Below are 21,550 nucleotides of genomic sequence, written 5' to 3' on the forward strand. Positions count from 1 at the left end.
TTAAAACTTCTAAGCTCGCTTGTAAATAATGTTTCTCTTCTAGTCTAAAAGGAACGCTGCTACGTATAAAAACAAAGTTTATGACAATAATCGAATTCCGAAAACAAATAAACCACTCTGTATAACATGATTTAAAATAACTCACGGATAGTCGAAAACTGGTTTTTTTTATTAGGTGATACTATTCAACGCTTGCCCGTTTTATATATTTTGTACATAAACTCTAATCAAATAATATGAACCCAACCGTTGGTCAACTGCTATTGCCAACTCTGTTGGTGTACCTACAATATACAACTTGTAAGAATGTAGATGATAGGTACAATGAATATGATCCCACAATAGCAAATAACGTGCATGTCGAAAGATGTACAAAAAGACACTTCAGACAATTAAATTTTGGTTTTTATTCGAGCAAATATTACTTTTTTAAAAATGTATCGTTATTTAATTTTATTGTTCTTGTTTTCGTAATGAACTCACTAATAAATTAGTTGCATCTAGCAAAACACAAACGGAAAATATTATTATAATTCTTATCACGTTGTAACACTACAGAAATGTTAGACCAAAGTAAGTCTTTAAAGTTATTAAAATTTTACTCAAAATGCTCAGTTTTGTTTGTCCGTCGTACAATTTTGGTGGCCTTATTTGGGTTTCCTGAATAATAGTTTATTTATAACACTGCATCTGCTTTTTTTTTAACAGTATTTACCGACTAACCGGTGATTTCAAATTTAAATTCGTCAAATGCATTTACAAGCGGCTGACGTTTTTTTTTTGGTAAAATATGATATTGAGCGAAGAGCTTTTTTCAAAATAATTCAAACAAGGCCATTTCCGATAAACCAGTAAACTATATGATATCGTCTTATACCGACCATCAGATTGTAAATAAACGAGTGTTTGCATTATTTACACAATGCAATGAATAATAATTTATTATCGTGGAGATTAGCTTTAACCATTGTTTTTTTTTTATTGAAATATCAGCTTAACAACATTTATTTCTATAATTACTAGGCTTTAACCGTTGTTAAATAGTGTCGTCATTTATTATTATTGTGTTGTTTTTCTTAGCCGATATACGTCTTATTTGTAGAGTGATAATCTTAGTTTTTTTTTATCCCCTATTAATCAATTGTTTGGCCCTTACGAAATCATAGTATCTAATCACGTTTTTTGATATTTAAATATTTTTTGCACGCTTATAAAAAACTAAACGGCACTCGCAAGAATTTGTATTGTTTGTATGTAATGTGAAAACAGACAATTTCTTCGTCGGTTCTTATCAACATTTAATTACTTTCTAGTCTTCGTCGGTCGTCATTATCAATTATCATTGATGAATCATGTAATTATAAATAATAAAATCCATTATTCTCGTTCGCAGTTGAAATAAGAATTAAAACACCAGTAAAAGATAAACGGAATAAACTTTATTATGTCATTGTAATTTTGTAGCCAAACGTTTAAAAAAAAAAAATTATACGTTTACTGTTAACCACTTGCAAATGAATAATTTATTTTTTATTTTTTGTAGGATAGCTTTGGTTAATACTATTAGTGGTAAATAGTATGTAATTGTTCTAATCGTATTTATTTATAGTTAAAACGCTCGGACTTTTAATGCCTTTATTTTAAGTTTTAATAAACAAACAAAAAAGTAACAAAACATGGGTAGATTTTATAAACTACTTTTCCAAAAATCCTCTTATGTTCCGCGCAAAGCCCATTTTGAACGATCATAAAACAAAGTAGTTTCAATTGAAAAAGTCTTACATTCAGAGGATTTTAATTAACACATCTAACTACACTAACAACAGCTACCATGTGTCTTAAGGAAAATAAAGCCATCATTTTTATTTTAAAAGTATGAAACTTGCGTTGGCAACTTGCAACAGAATGTTTGATATTTTTTTATTATTTAAATTTTTTCTTCAAAAATAAACACTTTTTGTGCAAAAATATTCGACCAAGACTCTACGCGGTGTTATCATATTGTATTACACCAAATTATTTCATTGTACGAGCCTGATAAACACGATAATTGTTATAATTGCTGAAACGATTTTTCGATAAGTTTGTATGGCCAGATGCTAAAATTGTTTATCCGATTTGGAATAGTCTGCGGCTGTCATTAATTTTATTACAAGCGCAACGTTACAATTATTAAATTTACGAGTAATTGTCGTTATAAATGAATTTAAATGGTTGAAATAATCAAAGATAATATGGTGTTTTGTAAAATCTTATAAAAAAAAACGTTTCACTCAACTGTATTATTTTTGATTGTCCACTGTTGGCTTGGCCTTTTGTTTCCTTTTTATTCGATTGTTTAAAATCTTACGCGCAGATGAGAAAATATGAAAATGAAAACCTCCATACAGACCGTTGACAAATCGGACGAAGAATATAAAAATAACATTGCCATAAATATTAGTGAGTAATCCTTGATAGAAAACGATAATTTGATCGTGAACCATTCAATATTTCATAGGGGTTAATAACTAAAAAGAAATTAATTTTTTTTTGTCAAAGTGTTTTTATACAATTTGATTTCTATTTTCACAATTATTTTTGTTCTTCCCAAACTAATTTTTTTTATATAAACTTTTGAAACTTAAATGATAACGTATATATTATAGCATGATAATGTATATACTGGTTGATAGCCAGTTTTGAGCAACTATTTTTGGAGTTGTTGAAGTTTTAAGTTTAGGAGAGTTTAGGAGGGGAAGTGCGCGTAGAGTTCTTTTTTATATAATGTGATGACAATTTTCCACAAATTTTTTTGTTCCGACCCCCCTACCAAATTAGTTTTTTTGATAGCAACATATGTCATTAAATTTTAAAATTAAGAATATTTTACTAAAATGTCGACTAGTTGATAACCAGTTTTTAGTTACAATTTTAAAATGTATAAGAGTGTTAAATGTTAGAATGGGAAGCGAAGTGCGGTTGGGAAATGCGCGCAGTTAAAAATAATACTACACTCCACCTTTCCTCCTGTCCTAAACTTGAAACTTCAATAACTTCAAAAATAGTTATCCAAAACTGGTAAATCGACCAGTCAAAATGTTTAGTACATTATTCTCATTTTAAAAAGTCAATGAAATGTATGCGTTACTGTGTCAAAAGTAGATTTATAAACAATTAGATTGGAAGGGGGGTAGGAATATAGAAATGACTGAAAAATGTATGGTGGTTTGTGTTTTTTTGCAGAATATTTCCCTCAGAGATGGGTCATGGCCGCCATGGCCACGTTGGGCCTGACAATGACCATGCTGATGCGAGCCTCGCTGAGCGTCACCATAACGCAGATGGTGCTGGCGACCGTCAACAACGTTCAGTCGGCGGCCGACAAGGGAAAGTCCATCTATTGCCCGGTGCCGCCGTCGGTCAAGTTGGGTGATGGCAACACCACCACCGTCGTGGAGAACTACGGCGACCGATTCGACTGGGACCAGCCGACGCAAGGAATGGTCCTGTCGGCGTTCTTCTACGGCTACATCATCACGCACATACCGGGCAGCATTTTGGCGCAAAAGTACGGCGGCAAGTACATCATGGGCCTGGGCGTACTCTGCTCGTCGGTGCTAACGTTGCTCACGCCGTTCGTCGCTCATTTCGGTCCGACGCCGCTGATGGCCTTGCGGTTCGTCGAAGGTCTCGGCGAGGTAAAATATCATACAAAATCACTATTATTTATTTATTCGCAAAAATAATACATGGCGGTGATTCAGTATAAGGATAAGACGCTCGATATCTTTTAAAATAATATTGTATATGTTATCATTACAATATTTAAAAACTACTAAATTTTACACATTTTTAGCTTCGATGCGGAGTTGATGTGTTTTTTATTTTATAATATAATAAGATAGTGATCGATTTTTTTGAGAATTTTAAATAAATAATAACCATTACCATTGAGTATATATTTTAAGAATATATACTCAATGCCATTACTATTTACTATTACTTTTCCGTCAACAGATTTTTTTTTTTTTTGACAAAAATATTCAGTGATTTCTTTTAAATTTTAGCTTCAATGCGCAATGATGTGTTTTTTCTTTTTGCGTCTATACCCTCGATATCTTCTGAGCGGCTAAACCGATTTCTTCGTGTAGGAACTCTATAGATTATAAATCGTACATAAAAGGCTCTTTATTGGGCCAAAAATTAAAAAAATTCCCTTCTTTCCTTTCAAAATCAAGGAAAACGCCCGAAAAATGTAAATGTGAAAACATATTTTTCAATTTATTAAACCACAGATTCGACGTGAAGCGTTTATTTAAAAGTGGTTTTATCACTTTTAATTATAACAATTCCTATAGACCTGTGACCTCCCCGTTCCCACTATGCCTCGACCCCACTGTACTAGCTATTTTAGTATTTTCCAGCGCTCTATAAAAATGTCCAAAACTTAAATGGCAATGTATACATTTAGCGTAACTTTTTAGATTAAAATTAATTTGCCGTAAATGTTGACTTGTGAATAACCAATTTTGGATAATTACTTTTAATGTTAAAAATGTATTTTTATCGGCACGTATTATTATCTACCGCGCTTCCTAATTTCTTAAATCGTTTAAAATTTCAGTAACCTTAAAAGCAATTATCCGGCTAATAATTTTTAATTTAAACGGTTAATTAAATTATAATACACGTAACCCTTTAAGTGTCAAAAGTCGATTAAGCTCTGGATAAAAATGAACAAGATAACAATTCGAATATAGTAAACCGACATCAACTAAATGAGAGTATCTCTTAAAAAGAAAAACTACAAAACCGCAATCATTATTTTAAGAGGAAACGAGTGTCTTATCCTTCTTGAAACCCTCTGTATAATACTGTGTTAATCTCTTTAACAAAATATCAATATTAGGGTTCGACTTTCCCGGCGCTTTGTACGCTGTTGGCGCGATGGGCACCGCCGCTTGAAAAAGGAAGACTGTCGACCATTGTATTTTCTGGTGAGCGAACAGTTATTTAAAATAATAGTCAAAAATTGTTTTATAACTTTAAAAAAAAATGTTAATCAGGTGCTCAAATCGGAAACATACTGGCAATCCTGTTGAGCGGTATGATTATTGTCTACGTGCCCGGCGGTTGGCCTAACGTGTTCTATATATACGGGTCTTGTTCGATTATTTGGTTTTGTGTCTGGTGCATGGTCGTCTACGACGATCCGGAGTCGCATCCGTTCATTTCGGAGGAAGAACGAGAATATCTTAAACAGTCCATTGGAAACGTGGAAAAAATTGAAGTAAGAATTTTGCAATAGAGAAAAAATAAGTTATATGATCCAATATGTTGTCAACGCGTTGTTTATAGCCCGTTGGTAACCATGCAGGGGTGGATACAAGGGGTAGGGGATATGAGTGCTGAAGGATCTCCCTTACGTGCTTAGTAATTTTTATCCATTAAAATTGTATCGTTTTTATTATAATATAATATATTTAAATATCCCCACACTTTTTTCGTTTCTAGATCCGTCCCTGTAACCGTGGTAGTTCAACGAGACACTAAACGTGTTATGACGCCAATTTTTACCAAAAGATGTATATGTCAAAACAATTTCGATTAATTTTAGACTTAATGTAAAGGATTCAGGGAAAAACCCAGGAATCAATTTTTTTTAAAATCTATGAAAATCATGTTTAAATAATACTAAAAAATGTTTAAAACTTTTTAAAAAACAATTAAAATTTATTTTTGAAAATCATGTTTGAAATGAAAGAACAGATCATTTCATATCAAAACGAATTTTATAACAACAAAATGGCCATTATTAGTGACTTGCCTGTTTTTTTAACCAGTACCCTATGTATAGAATATGTTTTAGGTCGTTTTAATACTAATCAAGTGTAGTTCTTTATTATTGGAGACGATTTTATCATAATGATAATATTTGGACGGCTAAACCCTAATCTTAGTTGGAAATAGAATTTAGTGAGGTATTCCCATCTCCAAAAAAGATTAACTGGGCTAGTTTTTTTTTAACTATCGTTTTGACAAGTCTTGTCTAATAGGAAATGCTGTGTATGCAAATAAATTTATCATCAAACAACATAATATACTATATAAAAAAAATACTATATTTTTATGAATTCAAAAGGATTTAGCGCCTACTCCGTGGAAACGCATATTGACGTCCTGGCCCGTTTGGGCGCTAATCGTAATAGAATGTGGACACGATTGGGCTTTTTACACTATAATGACAGATCTGCCAAAGTACCAAAACGACGTGCTACATTTTTCCATAAAACAAGTAAATGATTTGTGTGAATATTTTTTTTTTTAACGGCGATCGATTTTATTAGTATTGTTTTTTTTCAGAATGCGTTATTGTCGTCGATTCCGTTCATGGCGCAATGGATCACGTCGATTTCTTCGAGCATCTTGTGCGATTGGCTGTTAAAAAAAAACTACATGTCCGTCACGGCTGTTAGGAAAACTTTTGCTGCCGTCGGTAAATTAGTAATAAAAAAAACCTCTCGAATTGAAGTAATTTATAGAATATGTTTTATACCTTCCCCCTTCCTCATCATTTTTATATATGGATTCGAGTTACTACCTTTTACGCCTTTAACTTTCTTTTTTTTTTTTAATTGAGTTATGTTAATCGGTTCTACTATGTTTAAAGAATAATTTCATCAAATTTGGAACTAATTTGACTATTTTTAAAAAAGTTATAGAGCATCATAATTTTAAGTTGAAAAATTTGTAATTTTTGAGGGTGTTTTTCTCGATTTTGAAGGGGGAGGGGTGAATTTTTTTTATTTTTCGGCCCAACAAAGTACCTTACAGGTACGATTTCTGATCTATAGAGTTGCTACACGAAAATATAGGTTAAGCGGCTTAGAACATAATGTGGATAGACACAAAAATATAAATTTTAAAAAAACATCCTTGTAAATACTCAGCTCAGCTCAGCTTGTATCTCAGCTCCTCGTCGAAACTAAAATTGCAAAATATACATATATTATGTCTTAAATTGATGTCTTTGCGATTTAGGTAACATATTGCCGGCTTACGGGGTGATGGCCGCGTCGTTTGTGGGATGTGACACAGTTGCAACGACGCTTTTCTTCACGCTGGGTATGTCTATGATGGGCTTTAGTTGTTCCAGCATTAGGATTAACGCTTTGGACTTGTCGCCAAACTACTCAGCCTCGATAATGGCTTTAGTCAACGGTATTGGATCTATGACAGGAATGATTTCACCGTACGTTACAGGAGTTCTAACGACACAAGTAATTATCATTCAACTTATAAGTATTATTTAACGTAATTATTATGGAAACAATAGTGGAGCATAGTAGGAACATAGTAGGTGCAGTATGAAGTGGGAATTGAGAGAGACGAAAAAGGAGCAGATGCGGAAAGAAGATTATGACCAAAGTAGACGTTTCATGTGCCTATATTAAGGGGTTTGCACGTGGTTGGTTTTTTTGACGTTTGAATTGGACCATTCTAAGTAGGTAGTCGAAATTTTGTCTAGCTTGGCCCAAAATAAGCCAAAATGACTTTTACTCTTAGAAAAAATTACATAAATTAAAAATAATACCTTGAAACTTATACAAAATTAACCGGAAAATTAATTAACATGGTCGAAATTTATAATAAAAATGTTTTCTGAAATATTGCCTATACAAAGCTCCTTAAAAACAGACTGCATACAATTAAAGGAGGCGGTTAAGAAAGCAAGGGAATCAGCAGTGTATCGATTCCAAGATCCTCGAGTGACCTTTAACCCAAACATACTGTACAATTTAGTCATTATAGGAAATACGGGTCAGGAGAGATCTAATATTGAGAATGAGGGTTGATAAAACGTTTTACAAACGAGGGTTCAGAGAATAATTTGTAATATTAAAAATTAGTATAATTAGCCTTTTAAAATTTCACTTGGGATTGTTTCAGAGAACTGTACTAGAATGGCGTTTAGTGTTTTGGATAATGTTGATCATAATGATGACTTCGACTATTACCTTTATAATTTTTGGAAGTGCCAAGCTCCAACCTTGGAACGATTCGTACAACAATTTGGGAAACAATCTAGACAATAAACTGAAGACTTTTGGTAAAATGAACAATGCACAAATAACAGATTAACACACGTCGATGAAAATGAAACGTTTAGGTTAACTGTTTATTTCGAATGAATTTTTTTTAGGTAGATGTTTTTTTATTGTATGTATATACCTAAATATTTTTAATTTTGTTACTAACCGAAGTGATTTGTTTTTTTTTAATAACTTGATATTTATTTTTTATCATAAAATATATGATTTGTTTTATTTAATCTGTGCATTTTTTTTTAATTAAATAAATTTATTGTGAATTTTGATAAAAATGTATGGTATTTTCGGACACTGTACTATTAGATTGTACACTTTGTGTCAAACATAGTTCTTATTTTATGATATTTCTTCTGTTAGTTAATTTTATAAATAAATAATAACAAATATTTTAATAAATTTTAACAATTTGTTAAACGAACAGCGTTAAAAAACAATTATTATAAAACCACATCGAAGTTAAATAAGCTGAACGTGTATCAGTATACTTACTAATATATAAATTATAATATTATAAAATCTATGGATTTATGTTTTGCTACTATTTGCATTAACCTTTTATCTATATATATGCGCTTAAATCCATAGCACTACTTACAGCATTACACAGCTTATAACAATAAAAAATTACGGTAATTTTTTAATTTAATCTTTCGAAAAAACTTAATTTAGAGTTTGAACTATAATGCATACTTATTAATACAGTAATGAGGATACTTTGTTGATTGCCATTTTTTTTCGTCAGACTATCACAGTCATTTCTATAGGATAAATTCCAATTTTTTCCCTTTAAAACTGCTTTGCGCGAATTAATTTATCTCAGGCTTCATATATAGTTAAGGAAAGAAATTCATACATATTATTTATGATAAAATTATCGGTGTTCAATCATCCGTATTTTTTCGATAAATATAATACATATCGTTTTTAAAAAAGGAAAAAAAGTCCTTTCTTAATTAATTAATTATTCGTTAACTGGTTGAAATATTAAAAAAAAGGCGATGGTAGAACACGGACAATGTTGTTGTCTATATTACGTAAAAATTTGGTTTCTTAGTTTTGATTATAGCCTTTGTAAAATTAATTCACGCAAGTCGGGTTTGTTGAAGAAAATAACGGGTGTGTGACGTCCTCTTAAACCTTGGTTATAACCAGGAATGGAATAAAACGATAAGCTCTAACTGATAAGCATTATCATTTGTATATTATCACAATTCTGATAACACGTGCGAATATCAACAAATATATTGGAATGGAATGAACATGTGCGCTGTATTTTAAATTCTAATTGTGTAATTTTTAAAACTTAAAAACTATTGTCTACAATAATTATATTCAACTAGCCATTATTAGTTAGAATTTTCGAATCGATACTATCATTCTAATATATTTTAGTTGTATTCAAATAAATGGCTCGAAAATTTAAAAGTAAAAAACAGAAACGTGTGAAGGATGTATTCGAACAGATTGCTAAGCGAAACGAAGAGTGAGTTCCTAAGTTAATAATTATATAACTATTAATTAAACAAACATTATATTTATTGACATTATTATTACAAAAGAATGAAAAAATGTTTATTTCGTTCTTATTTTTGTCGTACTTAAAACAATATAATTGTACATTTCTGGCAGCTATTTTGTTTTTTAACTACGTAACGTTAGCTCTACACCTAATTTTTTAATTAAATATAATAAAAGTAAATTTATTTTTCGTTTTATTTAACTATATTAAATTTGTTTCAGATTAAAGGGTAAAACAAATAAGCCTCCCAAAGATCCGAAATATCAAGATGTTCCGCGAAGTTTACGAGAATTTATACAATTGAAAAAACTCGCAAAAAAAAGTGCAAAAGTTATTTTAAAACAAAAATCATTGAATTACGTAAACATCGGTGGCAGTAGGCTACCAAGACAATCGCCAAAATGTGCATTTGACATTGGAGGAGAAGAGGAACAAAAAATCGATGATACAGTCTCCACTACTGATGTCGTTAATGAGCCAGTAACTATTCAGTCGACGAAAGAAAAATTGTTACAAGCCAAGCGCAAAAGGATACTGAAAAGTAAATTGAAAAGAGAAAAAAAGAAAGAGAAAAAAAAGCAAAAACACGACGAAGAAGTTCAAAATAAAGTTGAACACGATAAAGAATACATAAAAGATAATATTGCATTTGGAGAAACAGTGCACTGTCCACCAAGTCTGTTGGTGAAACCCAGAAAAGCCGTAGTCAACGAATTTGAAAATCGAGTAAATACTGTATAATATGTTAATGTCATTCAACTATTAAAAGAAATTTGTGAAATTTATGTCCATCCGTATTTGTTTTAGCCTGGCCGTAAAGACGATTTATTCTTGAAGTCTATGTTGGCGGATCCTGGAAATATGGCCAAAGTGAAAAAAATAACCAATGTGATCCTAAAAAAACCTAGTAAAAATGATATTAAACGCAAAGCATTTACGGGAAAACGGAGGGAGTTAGCACTGTCCGATAGACGTATGTTGGAAAAAGAAAGGGATTCAGCCGTATCGGCTTACAGACAACTGAAAAAAAATGTTATAACTAAAAATATGTAAATAAAAGTAAATATTAAAATGTTAAATGTCACCAAGTATTTTAATTTTCTGTCTACGCGACAGAAACTGTTATTAATAGTTATTTTGAATAATAACTCTACACCAATTAGTATCAAAATACATATTACATATTTTACATATTGTTTTGGTTGTTGCCTAGAACGTTTAAACTGTGTAGGCCTGAAATACCGGCAATAATTATTTCAACAACCTTGAGCATCTGATATTAATTACCGCAAGTTGTGACTTAACAAATTACTTTTTCATAAAACGTAAAACCACCTAAACAAAGTATGCATATAATTTGTTACCTTTTTTTAGTTGAAATCAAAAATAGAATTCCCAAATAACAAAACGCTCAAATATGTTTAAAATAACACATTATGTTGCAAATTTCAATGTTTCAAAAATGTCATAAAGCAGACCTGTGCATTTTTTATTTAAATAACAAATAAATAATAATTGTTTGAAAATTATAACTTATTTGAAATACTTTTTTATTTAGTCATCAAACACATTTTTATTTACTGCATCAAATAAATAAAAAATATTATATTGTTTTAATATATTTTTATCTGAATTTTCAAACAACCTGTTATTTAAATTATTTTTTTAATTACAATTAATGTATTTAATATTAATATTTACTTTTATTGAAATTGTTTTAACTTTAATTTAAACAATGGTCAAATTTAATTTCAAGAACCCATCAAATACGGCTTAAATATATTAAATAACAACTTTGAAACATTTAAGTTTGTGTCGATATATTATCTTTTACCGTATTTTTAAAAATATATTTGACTACATATTGAAAATATCAAAAATATTGTGATGTATTTAGTTTTGTTGCTTGATCCAAATTTCTTAGATATTGTTTACTTCAGTTGCAAATATCTGTACGATTATCTAATGTTACAGTATAAGTATTGCACAAGAGAAACATGGATTTTGGTATATTGATTGAGGGTTCTGTTTGACGTTTAACTCAATCCAAACAAATTGTTCTTTTATTATTTTAACAAGGAAAATATTTAATGTTCATAAAACGTTATTCGGAACTACTAGAATAAGCTGTGATTGTGCATTTTTATGTGTTCATATATTAAACTATTTGAAATAAGTGTTCTGACAATAGCATGTGTTTTTTCTTACAATAAAGTGTGTTACATTGTTAAATTTTCAAAAAACGTTAACACATTGCTTAGAAAAGTTAACAGCCGTAATCAAAATAACTTTTTTTCTCAAATTTATATGTAGTTTAAAAAACAAATGTTTATTTATTTTGTTATATTCTTATGATTATTCTTTAGAAAATAAAATGTTCATTACATTTTTAATTCCTTTTTGGTTATGTTACAAAACACATGGAAATTCATTGTGACTCGTTTGTAAATATTCTTGCCTTAGAAATTAAATTGAGACTAATTCAAACTTATTTCCTAATATTAATCGACTAAACATTATAATTAAACAGATATATTTATGTATTTTTATATTAGACATGTTTAATTAATAATTAATTATGAAGAATTAAATGTTTTTTCGATTATAGTTTTTGGGAAATCCACAACACATGTTAAACGGTTATTAGCGATTGAAATTTGAAATGATAAAAAACAAATTAATATTAATATTAAAAGCCAGTAGCAATACACTATATTATAATTAATACTTTTTTTGGTGAACATATTTTCTACTAATAATGCTTAAAACATAGTATACTAGTATACATTTAAATAACTATTACAAAAGTGTCTACCAATTAAAAAAATAATTCACAGTCAATGGTATTTAAAAAAAAAAAAGTATTATAAATACTATTATAAAGCATTATATTGTAGTATTATAAAAATAATACTAGAATATAATGTTTTGTATAACAATATTATTCTCTTAACAATCTTGCGTATTATACGTATTGTTCGGTGTAATATTTGAAGTAACAAAGTGCACTTGGACAAGTCAGATCAGACCGTGATGTTATCGTTTTGCATCGATTTTTGTCTAAAAAAATAAAATAAAACATTGAACAGTGTTCTTGTGTGCTAACGATCAATGGAAGGAAAATACGTATTTATACTAACGCTTGCGTTTTAAGTAGAACGTCTAGCTCGTGCCTATGGTAATAGGTGAAGAAATCTTTAGGCTGGACTCCTTCGAACACGGCCACTACGCTAGGTTTTAAGTTGTAAAAAAACAGGGCCTGACCTCTTTTGGAAAAGTCTTTGGTCAATATTTCAATCACCTACGGTGTAAAAACACATTATCTTGTATTAATTATCTTTAAACTTTAGTAAACCAATGATGATAATGATAATGTATTTACCTTTGCCGCTGTAAAGTCTGCGCCATAAATGTGTGAACAGTCAATCACCACAGGCAGATCTCTTTTCAGACTATGCTTTACCACCAGATTCCTTACGTAGTCCACTGAAGGAAATACCAAACATCGGTCTGGCGTTACCATCAAATAACTAATACCGTCTCTAGTCTGAAAAATCAATCATGATTAATTATTAATTATACAAATGTGGGGCATTAGGAATTCTAAACTAGATTTGAATATTGTAATTTGTTTGACATTAGGTACTAAAATAATTACAAGCTTAACTATAGAGGTAGATTGAATGAAGATGACTGATGCGTGATGAGAAAAAAAAAATAATTTAGCAAAATCTAAGAATTCTGATTGAGGCGTTGACCGGCAGGCATGTTATGACATTTTAAAAACATTTTTAGCATAGTATTTATTACACAAATCTATATTCTCTCCGAAAAACGCCACATTCATGTTTGTAAAATAGAAATAGGTTGGTAACACTGTATAATGCGAACAGATAAATAAAAACTGAGATTTACCGACTTTTCTTTAGATTCTAAACCACGGAATACCTTAAATATTGTAAGGTGCGTATTAATGAGTGTAGGTATTCGTTTAATATTCAAACTATATGTGCGGCGAGCCTTTAGACTTCAGCGCATATGGATAATATGCTATAGTAGAAATATTAAATGGTTACTTGCACTTGTATTGATTCAAAGGACCTAAACTGCCCACCATCTAATATTTCCCGGTCAGGCTAAAAATCCGCTGAAGTACCTATGTTAACGTTATATGTAAATGTTATGATATTTATAATGATATAATTTTTACCTTGTGTACTTCTATTAGGATTTTCGGTCTTGCTGCGTGGTACAAAATTGACACCAAATTCAATCCAATGCCTATCAAAACTCCAATCTCCAACGGCAACACCAAACATGCGAAAAACGTAGCCAGCCCGGGAATGAGGTCGCTTTCTAAAAACAAGTAATAAGAAATAACTGTACAACTCGATTCGTTATTGTATTTTATTTGTAAATTATTACAACAACTTACTTTTTGATCTGTAAATAGGTCTGACCACGCGGACTTCGACCATAAACAAAACAGCGGCAATGATGATGGCCGCTAGAGATGCTTTTGGTATGTAGTACATATACGGAGTGCAAACTAATAAGGCTACGATCACCAATACTCCTAAAATAACATGCTATATTATAATAAATTATAGAAATATTGAACAGTGAACTATTAAAATAACCCTTCACCACGAAATCGTACACGGGTCTGTATAATGGCTGTATAACCGAGTATCACAATAAAGAATAAGGCATTATATTGTTATTAATCAAAGTTAGTTTTTAGGTTTGTGAAATTTTTAGTAAAACCTCGACAATTTGAAACTTGATCGCCGACCGAGAACAAGATGACACCACAAATGGATTATTTCTAGGTACCATTGTTTTGCGTACAAAGGGTTACCGACTTTATCTCCCCGGCAAATAGGAAGAGGATATACATATGGAACAATTATTATTATTATCAAACCACTATAACAGAGAAAACCAGACGATTGGAAAATTAGTAACGCGTGAGAATCCATCATTTTTTACGTTTTTCGCTCAATTGCCAAACAAAAGGGATAAAAGAGAAAATACACTTAAGGGGCCACATGGGTATTTTTGGTCGAAAACAACGCATTCTACTTCAAACGTACTTTTCTTAAGGATATTCATATTGAAGTTTTGAAAAAAATATTTGAGTTCTTCATAATATTTTCAAGGCATCGATCGTGGCATAATTTTAAAATTATGTTTTGTTAATTATTTATTTTAGTTAAAAAAAAAAAATTTCAGTTTCTTACATTTAAATAATTAATTAACTAAAAATAATTTTAAAATTGTGCCACGGTCGATGCTTTAAAAATGTTATGGAGAATTCAAATGTTTTTTCAAAACGTAGATTGGAATTTTTTTGGGCAAGTTCTGGTTGAAGTTGAAACATTTGTTTTTGTACAAAAATAGATCCTGTATGCGTACATAAAAGTTGAAAAAAAACGACCCTCATAAAATATCAAAATAGATCCCTCGTTCCTGTGGTAATAAGTACGTTTAAAAATTGTAGCTTAATGTTAAGTTTTAGTGAAAAATTGCCTGTACAATACTAATGTAGAAATTCATCATGCTCTGAAATCGTACCATCGAAAAGATCACTTAGTAATTGTGGGTATTAATATGATATAAAAAAAAATCACCAGCGTACAAACTTCCCATGGGAGTTCTGACGCCACTAGCGTTGTTTACAGCACTTCTGGAAAAGGAACCTGATCCGGGAAGTCCGTGAACAAACGAATTTCCGATGTTGCACAAACCAATGGCGACTAATTCTTGAGTGGCATCGACGGTCTTTCCGTTCGCTTGAATTTTTAAAACAACATACGTTTTTTAATGGATCTGTTTAGCCGACTAGTATGTTGCGTTATCAAAACAAAAAAAAAAATACTGACCGAACGTTTTGCACACAGATATGTTTTCTAGCAACGCTATTAATGGTAAAACAATGACCCCGGATCCCATTTTGGACACCATCTCAAAGAATCCCACAGCGGTATGGTTAGTCTGAGCAACGCTGAACTCCGGGAAATCAATGCTGGGCAAACCGGACGGAATTTTACCTGAAGTAAACAAAACATTACTATATTGCCATTACTATAATATTATATATACTATTTATATGTGTTGTGTTTTGGATAGTAAGCAACAACAGTATTGCACGTACCTATTACTTTGAACGGTATAGGCGGTGCGTTGTCCGAAGTGACGTCGTGTCCGGTTTTTTCTATTAACAAGTAACTTAAATAACTGCAGAAAAGCACTAATATCGAGCTCCTGAAAGTTCCAATCAACCACATTGAGCGATTAAGTATTTTCTGGGCAGTCGTCTGTTCTTTGGCGGTCTTTGGTCCGACATGACATAGGGCGAGTCCCTTGAAAACGTGTAGAACTGGTTATTGGTAGGAAACAAAATTCAACCCGTACGCGCACCACTTTTTTTGTGGTGGACTTACCCGCAACAATAATATTACGATAATGCATGCCACTCCCAGCAGAGCATCGCCTGGCCTATAGTTTCCAATGTCTTTGGACAACGAAATCACCATGTCCACTAACGTAGATCCGCCGCCCTTGACGCCGATCAAGTCCTTTATTTGGGACGCGATGATGAGTATCGCAACTGCTGATGTGAATCCTGAGCTCACAGGGCCAGATATGAAATCAATCAGGAAACCTTTAAATTAAAATTTCCAAACTCATCAACTCGTTTAATTGTATTATTTTTTGGGAAACCTATAGGCCGAGTAGATTAAGACGGCAGTGCCGGCGAGCATCGAATCCGGTCACGGGCGGTCTCTATCACTGACTTGGCATAACCTTAGATGATGCAGCAAAAAAGTTTACCACTGGCGATCGGACTAGGCTAAGTAGAGCTTTCGACCGGTCATGAGCGTCATAAAAAAAAATATAATTATTTAAAACGCACCCAAGCCCACGATTCCCATCAGCAGCTGAATGACTCCAGATATAAAACATAAAAGGGTGCCGTATACAGGTCCTAGTCCGTGAAGCGTATTGTACGTCATTAGCGATACGATAGCTGTTGGTCCCATAGGAACGTCTTTACATGTCCCCAGGAACACGTACATTAGGCATCCTACGAAAGAGCTGTAGAGGCCATACTGAAATTATCATATTACAAAATATGTATCATTAGGCGTAACATAATATTTACATGGCCCGTGGAATGAGTTCACCACAGACAGTATTATCTTAATCAGACACCCTTTGAAAATGATCATGATTATATAGGAGGAAGAAACATGAAGGAAGCTTAGGACGTTTGAAAATAAAGTGCAGCGAAAAATGTATTGGCGTGTTGGAGTAAGAAACGGTAATTTAAGGGTTGCAAAAGCTGACCTGACTTCACAAAATCAATCGGTTTATTTACTTGAGGCGGTAGTCCAGCTAGAGCGGAGTAAGCCATTGATTGTGGGATGACTGTTAGTCCCACCGTGATGCCGGCCAAAAGGTCTCCAAGTCCGTCTTCCGCTGTGTACTTGGGTAGCCATTGCAGTATTGGCAACCTCTTCGTAATATTTTTGTACGTAAAAGTATTTTTTGCCTTGTTGATAATACAAGGCGATATCAATTGTAGTTTCTGCTTAACGTTGGTTTTGGGTTTATCGGCAACTTCATCTACAACTAAATAATAACTATACAACTGCATGGGACACGTAAAACACAATTATTCAACATTTAATCAATCTATATTTTTATTAAACTGTAAACAATAACTAACTTTGTATTGTACAAAATATATTATGTTTAATTAATTCAAATATTTTATATAAACTTTTGGAAATAGTATGTTATTCGTATTAGCTCCGTTGGTTAACGCGTTGATAATGTTATTAATATTTGTTACATTATCTGGCTAAAGATAACCGAGGATTAGCTAACTAATTAACGATGACTATTATTACCAGTATTTTCTGTTAGATAAAAAATACATCTTTTGAACGAATTTCGAACACAAGACTACGTCATGATAACTGGACAAACCTAACTTGATGATACTTTGTTTGCTATTGTCGGGGCTCTACTTTGGCTAGAGATAAATTTACCATAGGTTTTGATATTTAAAGTTTAGAAAATCCATGACAATTCAATTTTTTTCTAGTACGTAAATTTGTTTTTTAAATAGCTTCCAAAATAATAAGCAATTTTCCTAAACAAAATTTAGGATTTTAAAAAAATTGTTCACAATAATGTGGTGAGTTTTGACATCAGCAAAATAATGAAAATAAAAACCGTTCCAGTGGTTTAGAAGTGGTTATAAAATTAATACATTTTTCAGCTTCGCACCGAACCTTAAACTTTATTTTAAATAAACTTAAACACACATTTCAGTGTACAAAACACGTTGATAATATCAGAAAACAACGTTTTTTACAACTTAAAGACGATTTAAAAATAAAAACTGAGGCCAAATTCGAATTCAGCGGAAAAAAAACGTAGTTTAGTTCTTTTTGTTATGTACAGTGTTATTGTAGTTTCCTTTTTATTTATTCTTGTTAAAAACATGATATATTTGTGTAAAAAACATCCTATGAGAGGATATGTGCAATAAATCCGTACTTTTTGGTAATATTTTGACAAACAAATAATTTACACTGTTTTCTTAAACTAATAAGTAGTTTATTTCCCTTAAAAATAATTATTATAAACACAAAAGATACGAAGCTTACGTATAAAATCGTTGCTGCCTATAGCATATTCCGATTGTAAATTGCTTTTGGAGTCCATCGAGCTGCGTTTACGTTGCTGTGAGTCAATTGCATCTTTGGTAAGTGTCATTGAAAGAGATCTTTAGACTGCTGGCATACCAATTAATGACAAAACTATGACAACTGCGGCGTTTACAGACGGGCACAAATAATCTTGAAAATTCGCAATGACCACAGCAAACTGCAACAGACATTTGATAGGTACAATGCAAAATTAATCAAATGCATACCTGAATATTTCGGTAAATAATGTTCTGAATCGACAGTGAAAAGTCGATGCACGCAAACTAACCATTCCGCACGATTTTTATCACATTTACCACATAAAGTTGGGAATAAAATAGAAAAAAAACGTAAAATTGTATTATTTGAATATACAGCATTTCGTTTACTTAATACGAATTTACATAAATTCAAGCGAAATTAGATACCTTGTTATGATAAATACCTATAAATTATTATCTAGTCATAATAAATTCACGGAAAACGATTTGCAGCAATTTCAACAGATATTGCATATAAGATTACACAACCCCTCCCCTTGTTTAATTTATTAATTATAAGCACAACAATCAACTAGGTATTATAGTATCTATTACATAGGTACCTAATAACATGATTAGAACCAGCAGCAAACAAATTTCATTGACTAAATTATTTATAATAGTCGCCAATAATTTTTAATAAAATTCTTTGATAGTCTATTCAATAATCTTTATTAAGAGGCCGCATTAACCATGATTATAAAAATTAAAAGCAAACTTCAAACGAATGAACATCTGACAAAAAATAACATTTCAATTCAAGGTTAAAACAATAATACCTAAGAAAAAAATTGTAATTTATAAAAAAAAACAATAATAGTATCATTTTTGTTTACCCGCGAGAACAAATTTAAATATTAAATATGATATTCTATTTTTTGCTTTAATATAAATTCAAAAATACGATGAAAATGTTTTTTACGACTTTTATTTGAAATGAGAGCATTTTTTGCTTTCTGAAAAATGAAACGTTTTTTAATCTGTATATTATTAATATGGAGGCAAAGGAGTATACTGGTTAACAATTTCACGAATTCTGATAAAAATAAATTTAACTAAAACATCAGTATAACAATAAGTAAACCCAAAACCTACTTTCATGATTAACGATAGAAACCATATACGACCCAGACAGTAAAGCATAAAACAATTATTTCAGAAATATCGTAACATTTTTTTTATTATTATAAACATATTTTATATGATAATTTTAAAAAAGAAATTTTTTTTTTTACGGTATGAGAAAAATCTGTAACCTTTTTATTACAAGTTATATTTGCAACAAAGCGTTTACTGGAAACCGATTTTAACACTCACAAACATAGTAACAATTAGGTAGAAACAATTATTTAAAATTTGAAACAATCGATTATTGTATAACAAAAATACACCCACGCATAACCTGATTTTGGTTAAATTCGACCACTCTTCGAGAAATTAGTCGGTTTAACTGACTACTCTAAAAAAATGCGCTTATTTAAAATGTCACATTTACAAGTATCGAAAAATTATAAAAAAAAAAATTAAAAACGAAAAGTCACATCGTTAAATTCAATCTACGATATTTAACAACAACAAAACGGATTAACATCAACGCCATAAAATAATATTATAATATTGCACAAGACTATTTGTTTATTATTATTGACTGTTGACATAAACCATTTGAGTCGCACATTACATTTTTATCTCAAATTATTTTGACGATGATTTCAATAAAATACCACAATTAACAATAGCAAAAAAAAAAAATTTAAAAGGTGATTTCAATTTTCAATATAATACTACTATGGCTCAAAGGGTTAAGTGCATTATTATAGAACAACCGCTGTGAAATGTACAAAACGTAGTAATGTGACTTTCCATAAATTGGTGTGCATGATAATTGTCATTTTGCCACCATGGGTTACTATCGCTATTTTTAATTTCGGTTATGATCCCTAATCCAGGTTGTCTAGGCCAAAAAGGAATCATTTAATTTAATAATATTATTACTGAATGTACACAACAGGTATTTGTAATTACATCGTCTATTAACGCTCGAGCCGTGTACAATTAACAGCTATCCCATTAATGTAATTATATTTATAAATATATAAACATAATATTATATTTAAATGAACTGTCGGTGTTATTTTAGAATTTAGACCATAAGTACACACCTGTAACATTGTGACTTAACACAAACCGGCTACGCTGTTGGGCTATTAAATCGTTAAAACTCTCATACAAAATTAAGTGTACGGTGAATTTACCGACTAAAAAAAATATATACTTAGGCAGACACGATGTGATCGGTTAAATTTAAAACGAAAACGTTACTTACCCGAGGAAAAATTAATTTTAGACCAGTTTTTTTTCTTCTTCGGTAACACACAGATTTATTATTATATTGTAATAAAATAAAATATGGTATTTGTCACGATCTCAAGACAAACTCTCATAACATATCATGTGATAGTAATATTATCGTTACGCGTGTGATTTAAAAAAATTAATAATTATTATTTTTTTTTTTTTATATATTTTTACCGCCGACCGAATAACAACGACATAATATTATATTGATATTTTATTTTATTGTTTTAAACCTAAAATCGTTAACGAAACCGTGCACACAAGGCCGAGTCTTCCGATATACTAAGCGTCGTTTTTGTCCATCTAACTGGCAACTGCTATGATATAATGATTGACGATTTGCGTGTGCGTGTGTGTTTAGTGAGGGTTATTAGACGGCGTAAATACAGGGTGATCAATTTAACGCAAGGCATAATCAATTGTCTTGGAAAATGCAATTTTGCGATATTTCTTTTTGATAAAATTTTCGTTTTTTGTTATTTTACAATATTTATTTATTTATATGTAAATACGGGACTGGCCCAATTACAAAAGACTTGAATATTGATCAAATTACTATAGATATTTACGTTTTTAGTTTTTTTTTCAGGGTTCTATCAAATTTTAAAACTTAAATGACAAAGTATGGTATTTAATCAACTTTTAATATTAACAATGTCGAATGGTCGAGATAACCAGTTTTGGTAATTGGTTTTAAACTTTTAATGTAACTAAAGTTTTTAAAATTTAGGGCGGAACGTTAAGTGCGGTGGAGTAATGGCTGGCGAAGTTAATAACAATACTAAACTCCACCCATAAGTTTTAAAAGTTGAT

At 31.0% G+C, this 21,550-nt stretch overlaps 3 protein-coding genes across 6 annotated transcripts; 2 read left to right on the top strand and 1 right to left on the bottom strand.

Annotated features, from left to right (window-relative positions):
* The first annotated feature begins 285 nt into the window (after positions 1-285).
* Positions 286-8,266, top strand: LOC126840512 (sialin-like). Of its 3 annotated transcripts, XM_050576307.1 has the most exons (9): positions 286-573; positions 2,357-2,442; positions 3,226-3,680; positions 4,892-4,979; positions 5,049-5,272; positions 6,125-6,277; positions 6,346-6,478; positions 7,024-7,262; positions 7,933-8,266. In XM_050576307.1, the coding sequence occupies exons 2-9, from the start codon at positions 2,367-2,369 to the stop codon at positions 8,122-8,124; spliced, it is 1,560 nt and encodes a 519-aa protein (XP_050432264.1). In that variant the 5' UTR covers positions 286-573; positions 2,357-2,366; the 3' UTR covers positions 8,125-8,266. The 3 variants fall into 3 exon arrangements, with proteins under 3 accessions (XP_050432264.1, XP_050432265.1, XP_050432263.1); XM_050576308.1 differs by lacking the exon at positions 2,357-2,442; XM_050576306.1 differs by lacking the exon at positions 286-573 and having other exon boundaries at positions 2,191-2,442.
* A 1,069-nt stretch (positions 8,267-9,335) lies between these two features.
* LOC126840606 (coiled-coil domain-containing protein 137) lies at positions 9,336-11,204 on the top strand. Its single transcript, XM_050576464.1, has 3 exons — positions 9,336-9,576; positions 9,834-10,338; positions 10,420-11,204. Exons 1-3 carry the CDS (start codon positions 9,500-9,502, stop codon positions 10,663-10,665), a joined length of 828 nt encoding a protein of 275 aa, XP_050432421.1. The 5' UTR covers positions 9,336-9,499; the 3' UTR covers positions 10,666-11,204.
* Positions 11,205-12,301: 1,097 nt separating this feature from the next.
* Positions 12,302-21,021, bottom strand: LOC126840766 (sodium-independent sulfate anion transporter-like). Of its 2 annotated transcripts, none has more exons than XM_050576707.1 (13): positions 20,706-21,021; positions 18,297-18,516; positions 16,997-17,244; positions 16,532-16,727; positions 16,059-16,279; positions 15,770-15,977; positions 15,498-15,665; positions 15,246-15,407; positions 14,048-14,188; positions 13,823-13,968; positions 12,995-13,159; positions 12,753-12,913; positions 12,302-12,672 (listed from the first exon to the last, which is right to left on the bottom strand). In XM_050576707.1, the coding sequence occupies exons 2-13, from the start codon at positions 18,403-18,405 to the stop codon at positions 12,636-12,638; spliced, it is 1,962 nt and encodes a 653-aa protein (XP_050432664.1). In that variant the 5' UTR covers positions 18,406-18,516; positions 20,706-21,021; the 3' UTR covers positions 12,302-12,635. The 2 variants fall into 2 exon arrangements, with proteins under 2 accessions (XP_050432664.1, XP_050432663.1); XM_050576706.1 differs by having other exon boundaries at positions 12,305-12,672; positions 16,997-17,250; positions 20,706-21,020.
* Positions 21,022-21,550: the final 529 nt, after the last annotated feature.

This window comes from Adelges cooleyi, unplaced genomic scaffold (assembly GCF_023614345.1).
Source record: "Adelges cooleyi isolate 19-005CV unplaced genomic scaffold, UGA_ACOO_1.1 ACOO_flye_CR_arks_rails_tigmint_CR_PRNA_376, whole genome shotgun sequence".
Classification (NCBI taxonomy): domain Eukaryota; kingdom Metazoa; phylum Arthropoda; class Insecta; order Hemiptera; family Adelgidae; genus Adelges; species Adelges cooleyi.

Coding starts and splice junctions, on each gene's coding strand:
- LOC126840512 (XM_050576307.1), top strand. CDS start 2,367: ATGAAAATGAAAACCTCCATACAGACCGTTGACAAATCGGACGAAGAA. Junction 6,479..7,023: donor GAAAACTTTTGCTGCCGTCG/GTAAATTAGTAA, acceptor TTTGCGATTTAG/GTAACATATTGCCGGCTTAC. Junction 7,263..7,932: donor CAGGAGTTCTAACGACACAA/GTAATTATCATT, acceptor GGATTGTTTCAG/AGAACTGTACTAGAATGGCG.
- LOC126840606 (XM_050576464.1), top strand. CDS start 9,500: ATGGCTCGAAAATTTAAAAGTAAAAAACAGAAACGTGTGAAGGATGTA. Junction 9,577..9,833: donor ATTGCTAAGCGAAACGAAGA/GTGAGTTCCTAA, acceptor AATTTGTTTCAG/ATTAAAGGGTAAAACAAATA. Junction 10,339..10,419: donor TCAACGAATTTGAAAATCGA/GTAAATACTGTA, acceptor TATTTGTTTTAG/CCTGGCCGTAAAGACGATTT.
- LOC126840766 (XM_050576706.1), bottom strand. CDS start 18,405: ATGACACTTACCAAAGATGCAATTGACTCACAGCAACGTAAACGCAGC. Junction 16,728..16,996: donor TAGCTGGACTACCGCCTCAA/GTAAATAAACCG, acceptor TGATAATTTCAG/TATGGCCTCTACAGCTCTTT. Junction 13,969..14,047: donor ACCTATTTACAGATCAAAAA/GTAAGTTGTTGT, acceptor ACTTGTTTTTAG/AAAGCGACCTCATTCCCGGG.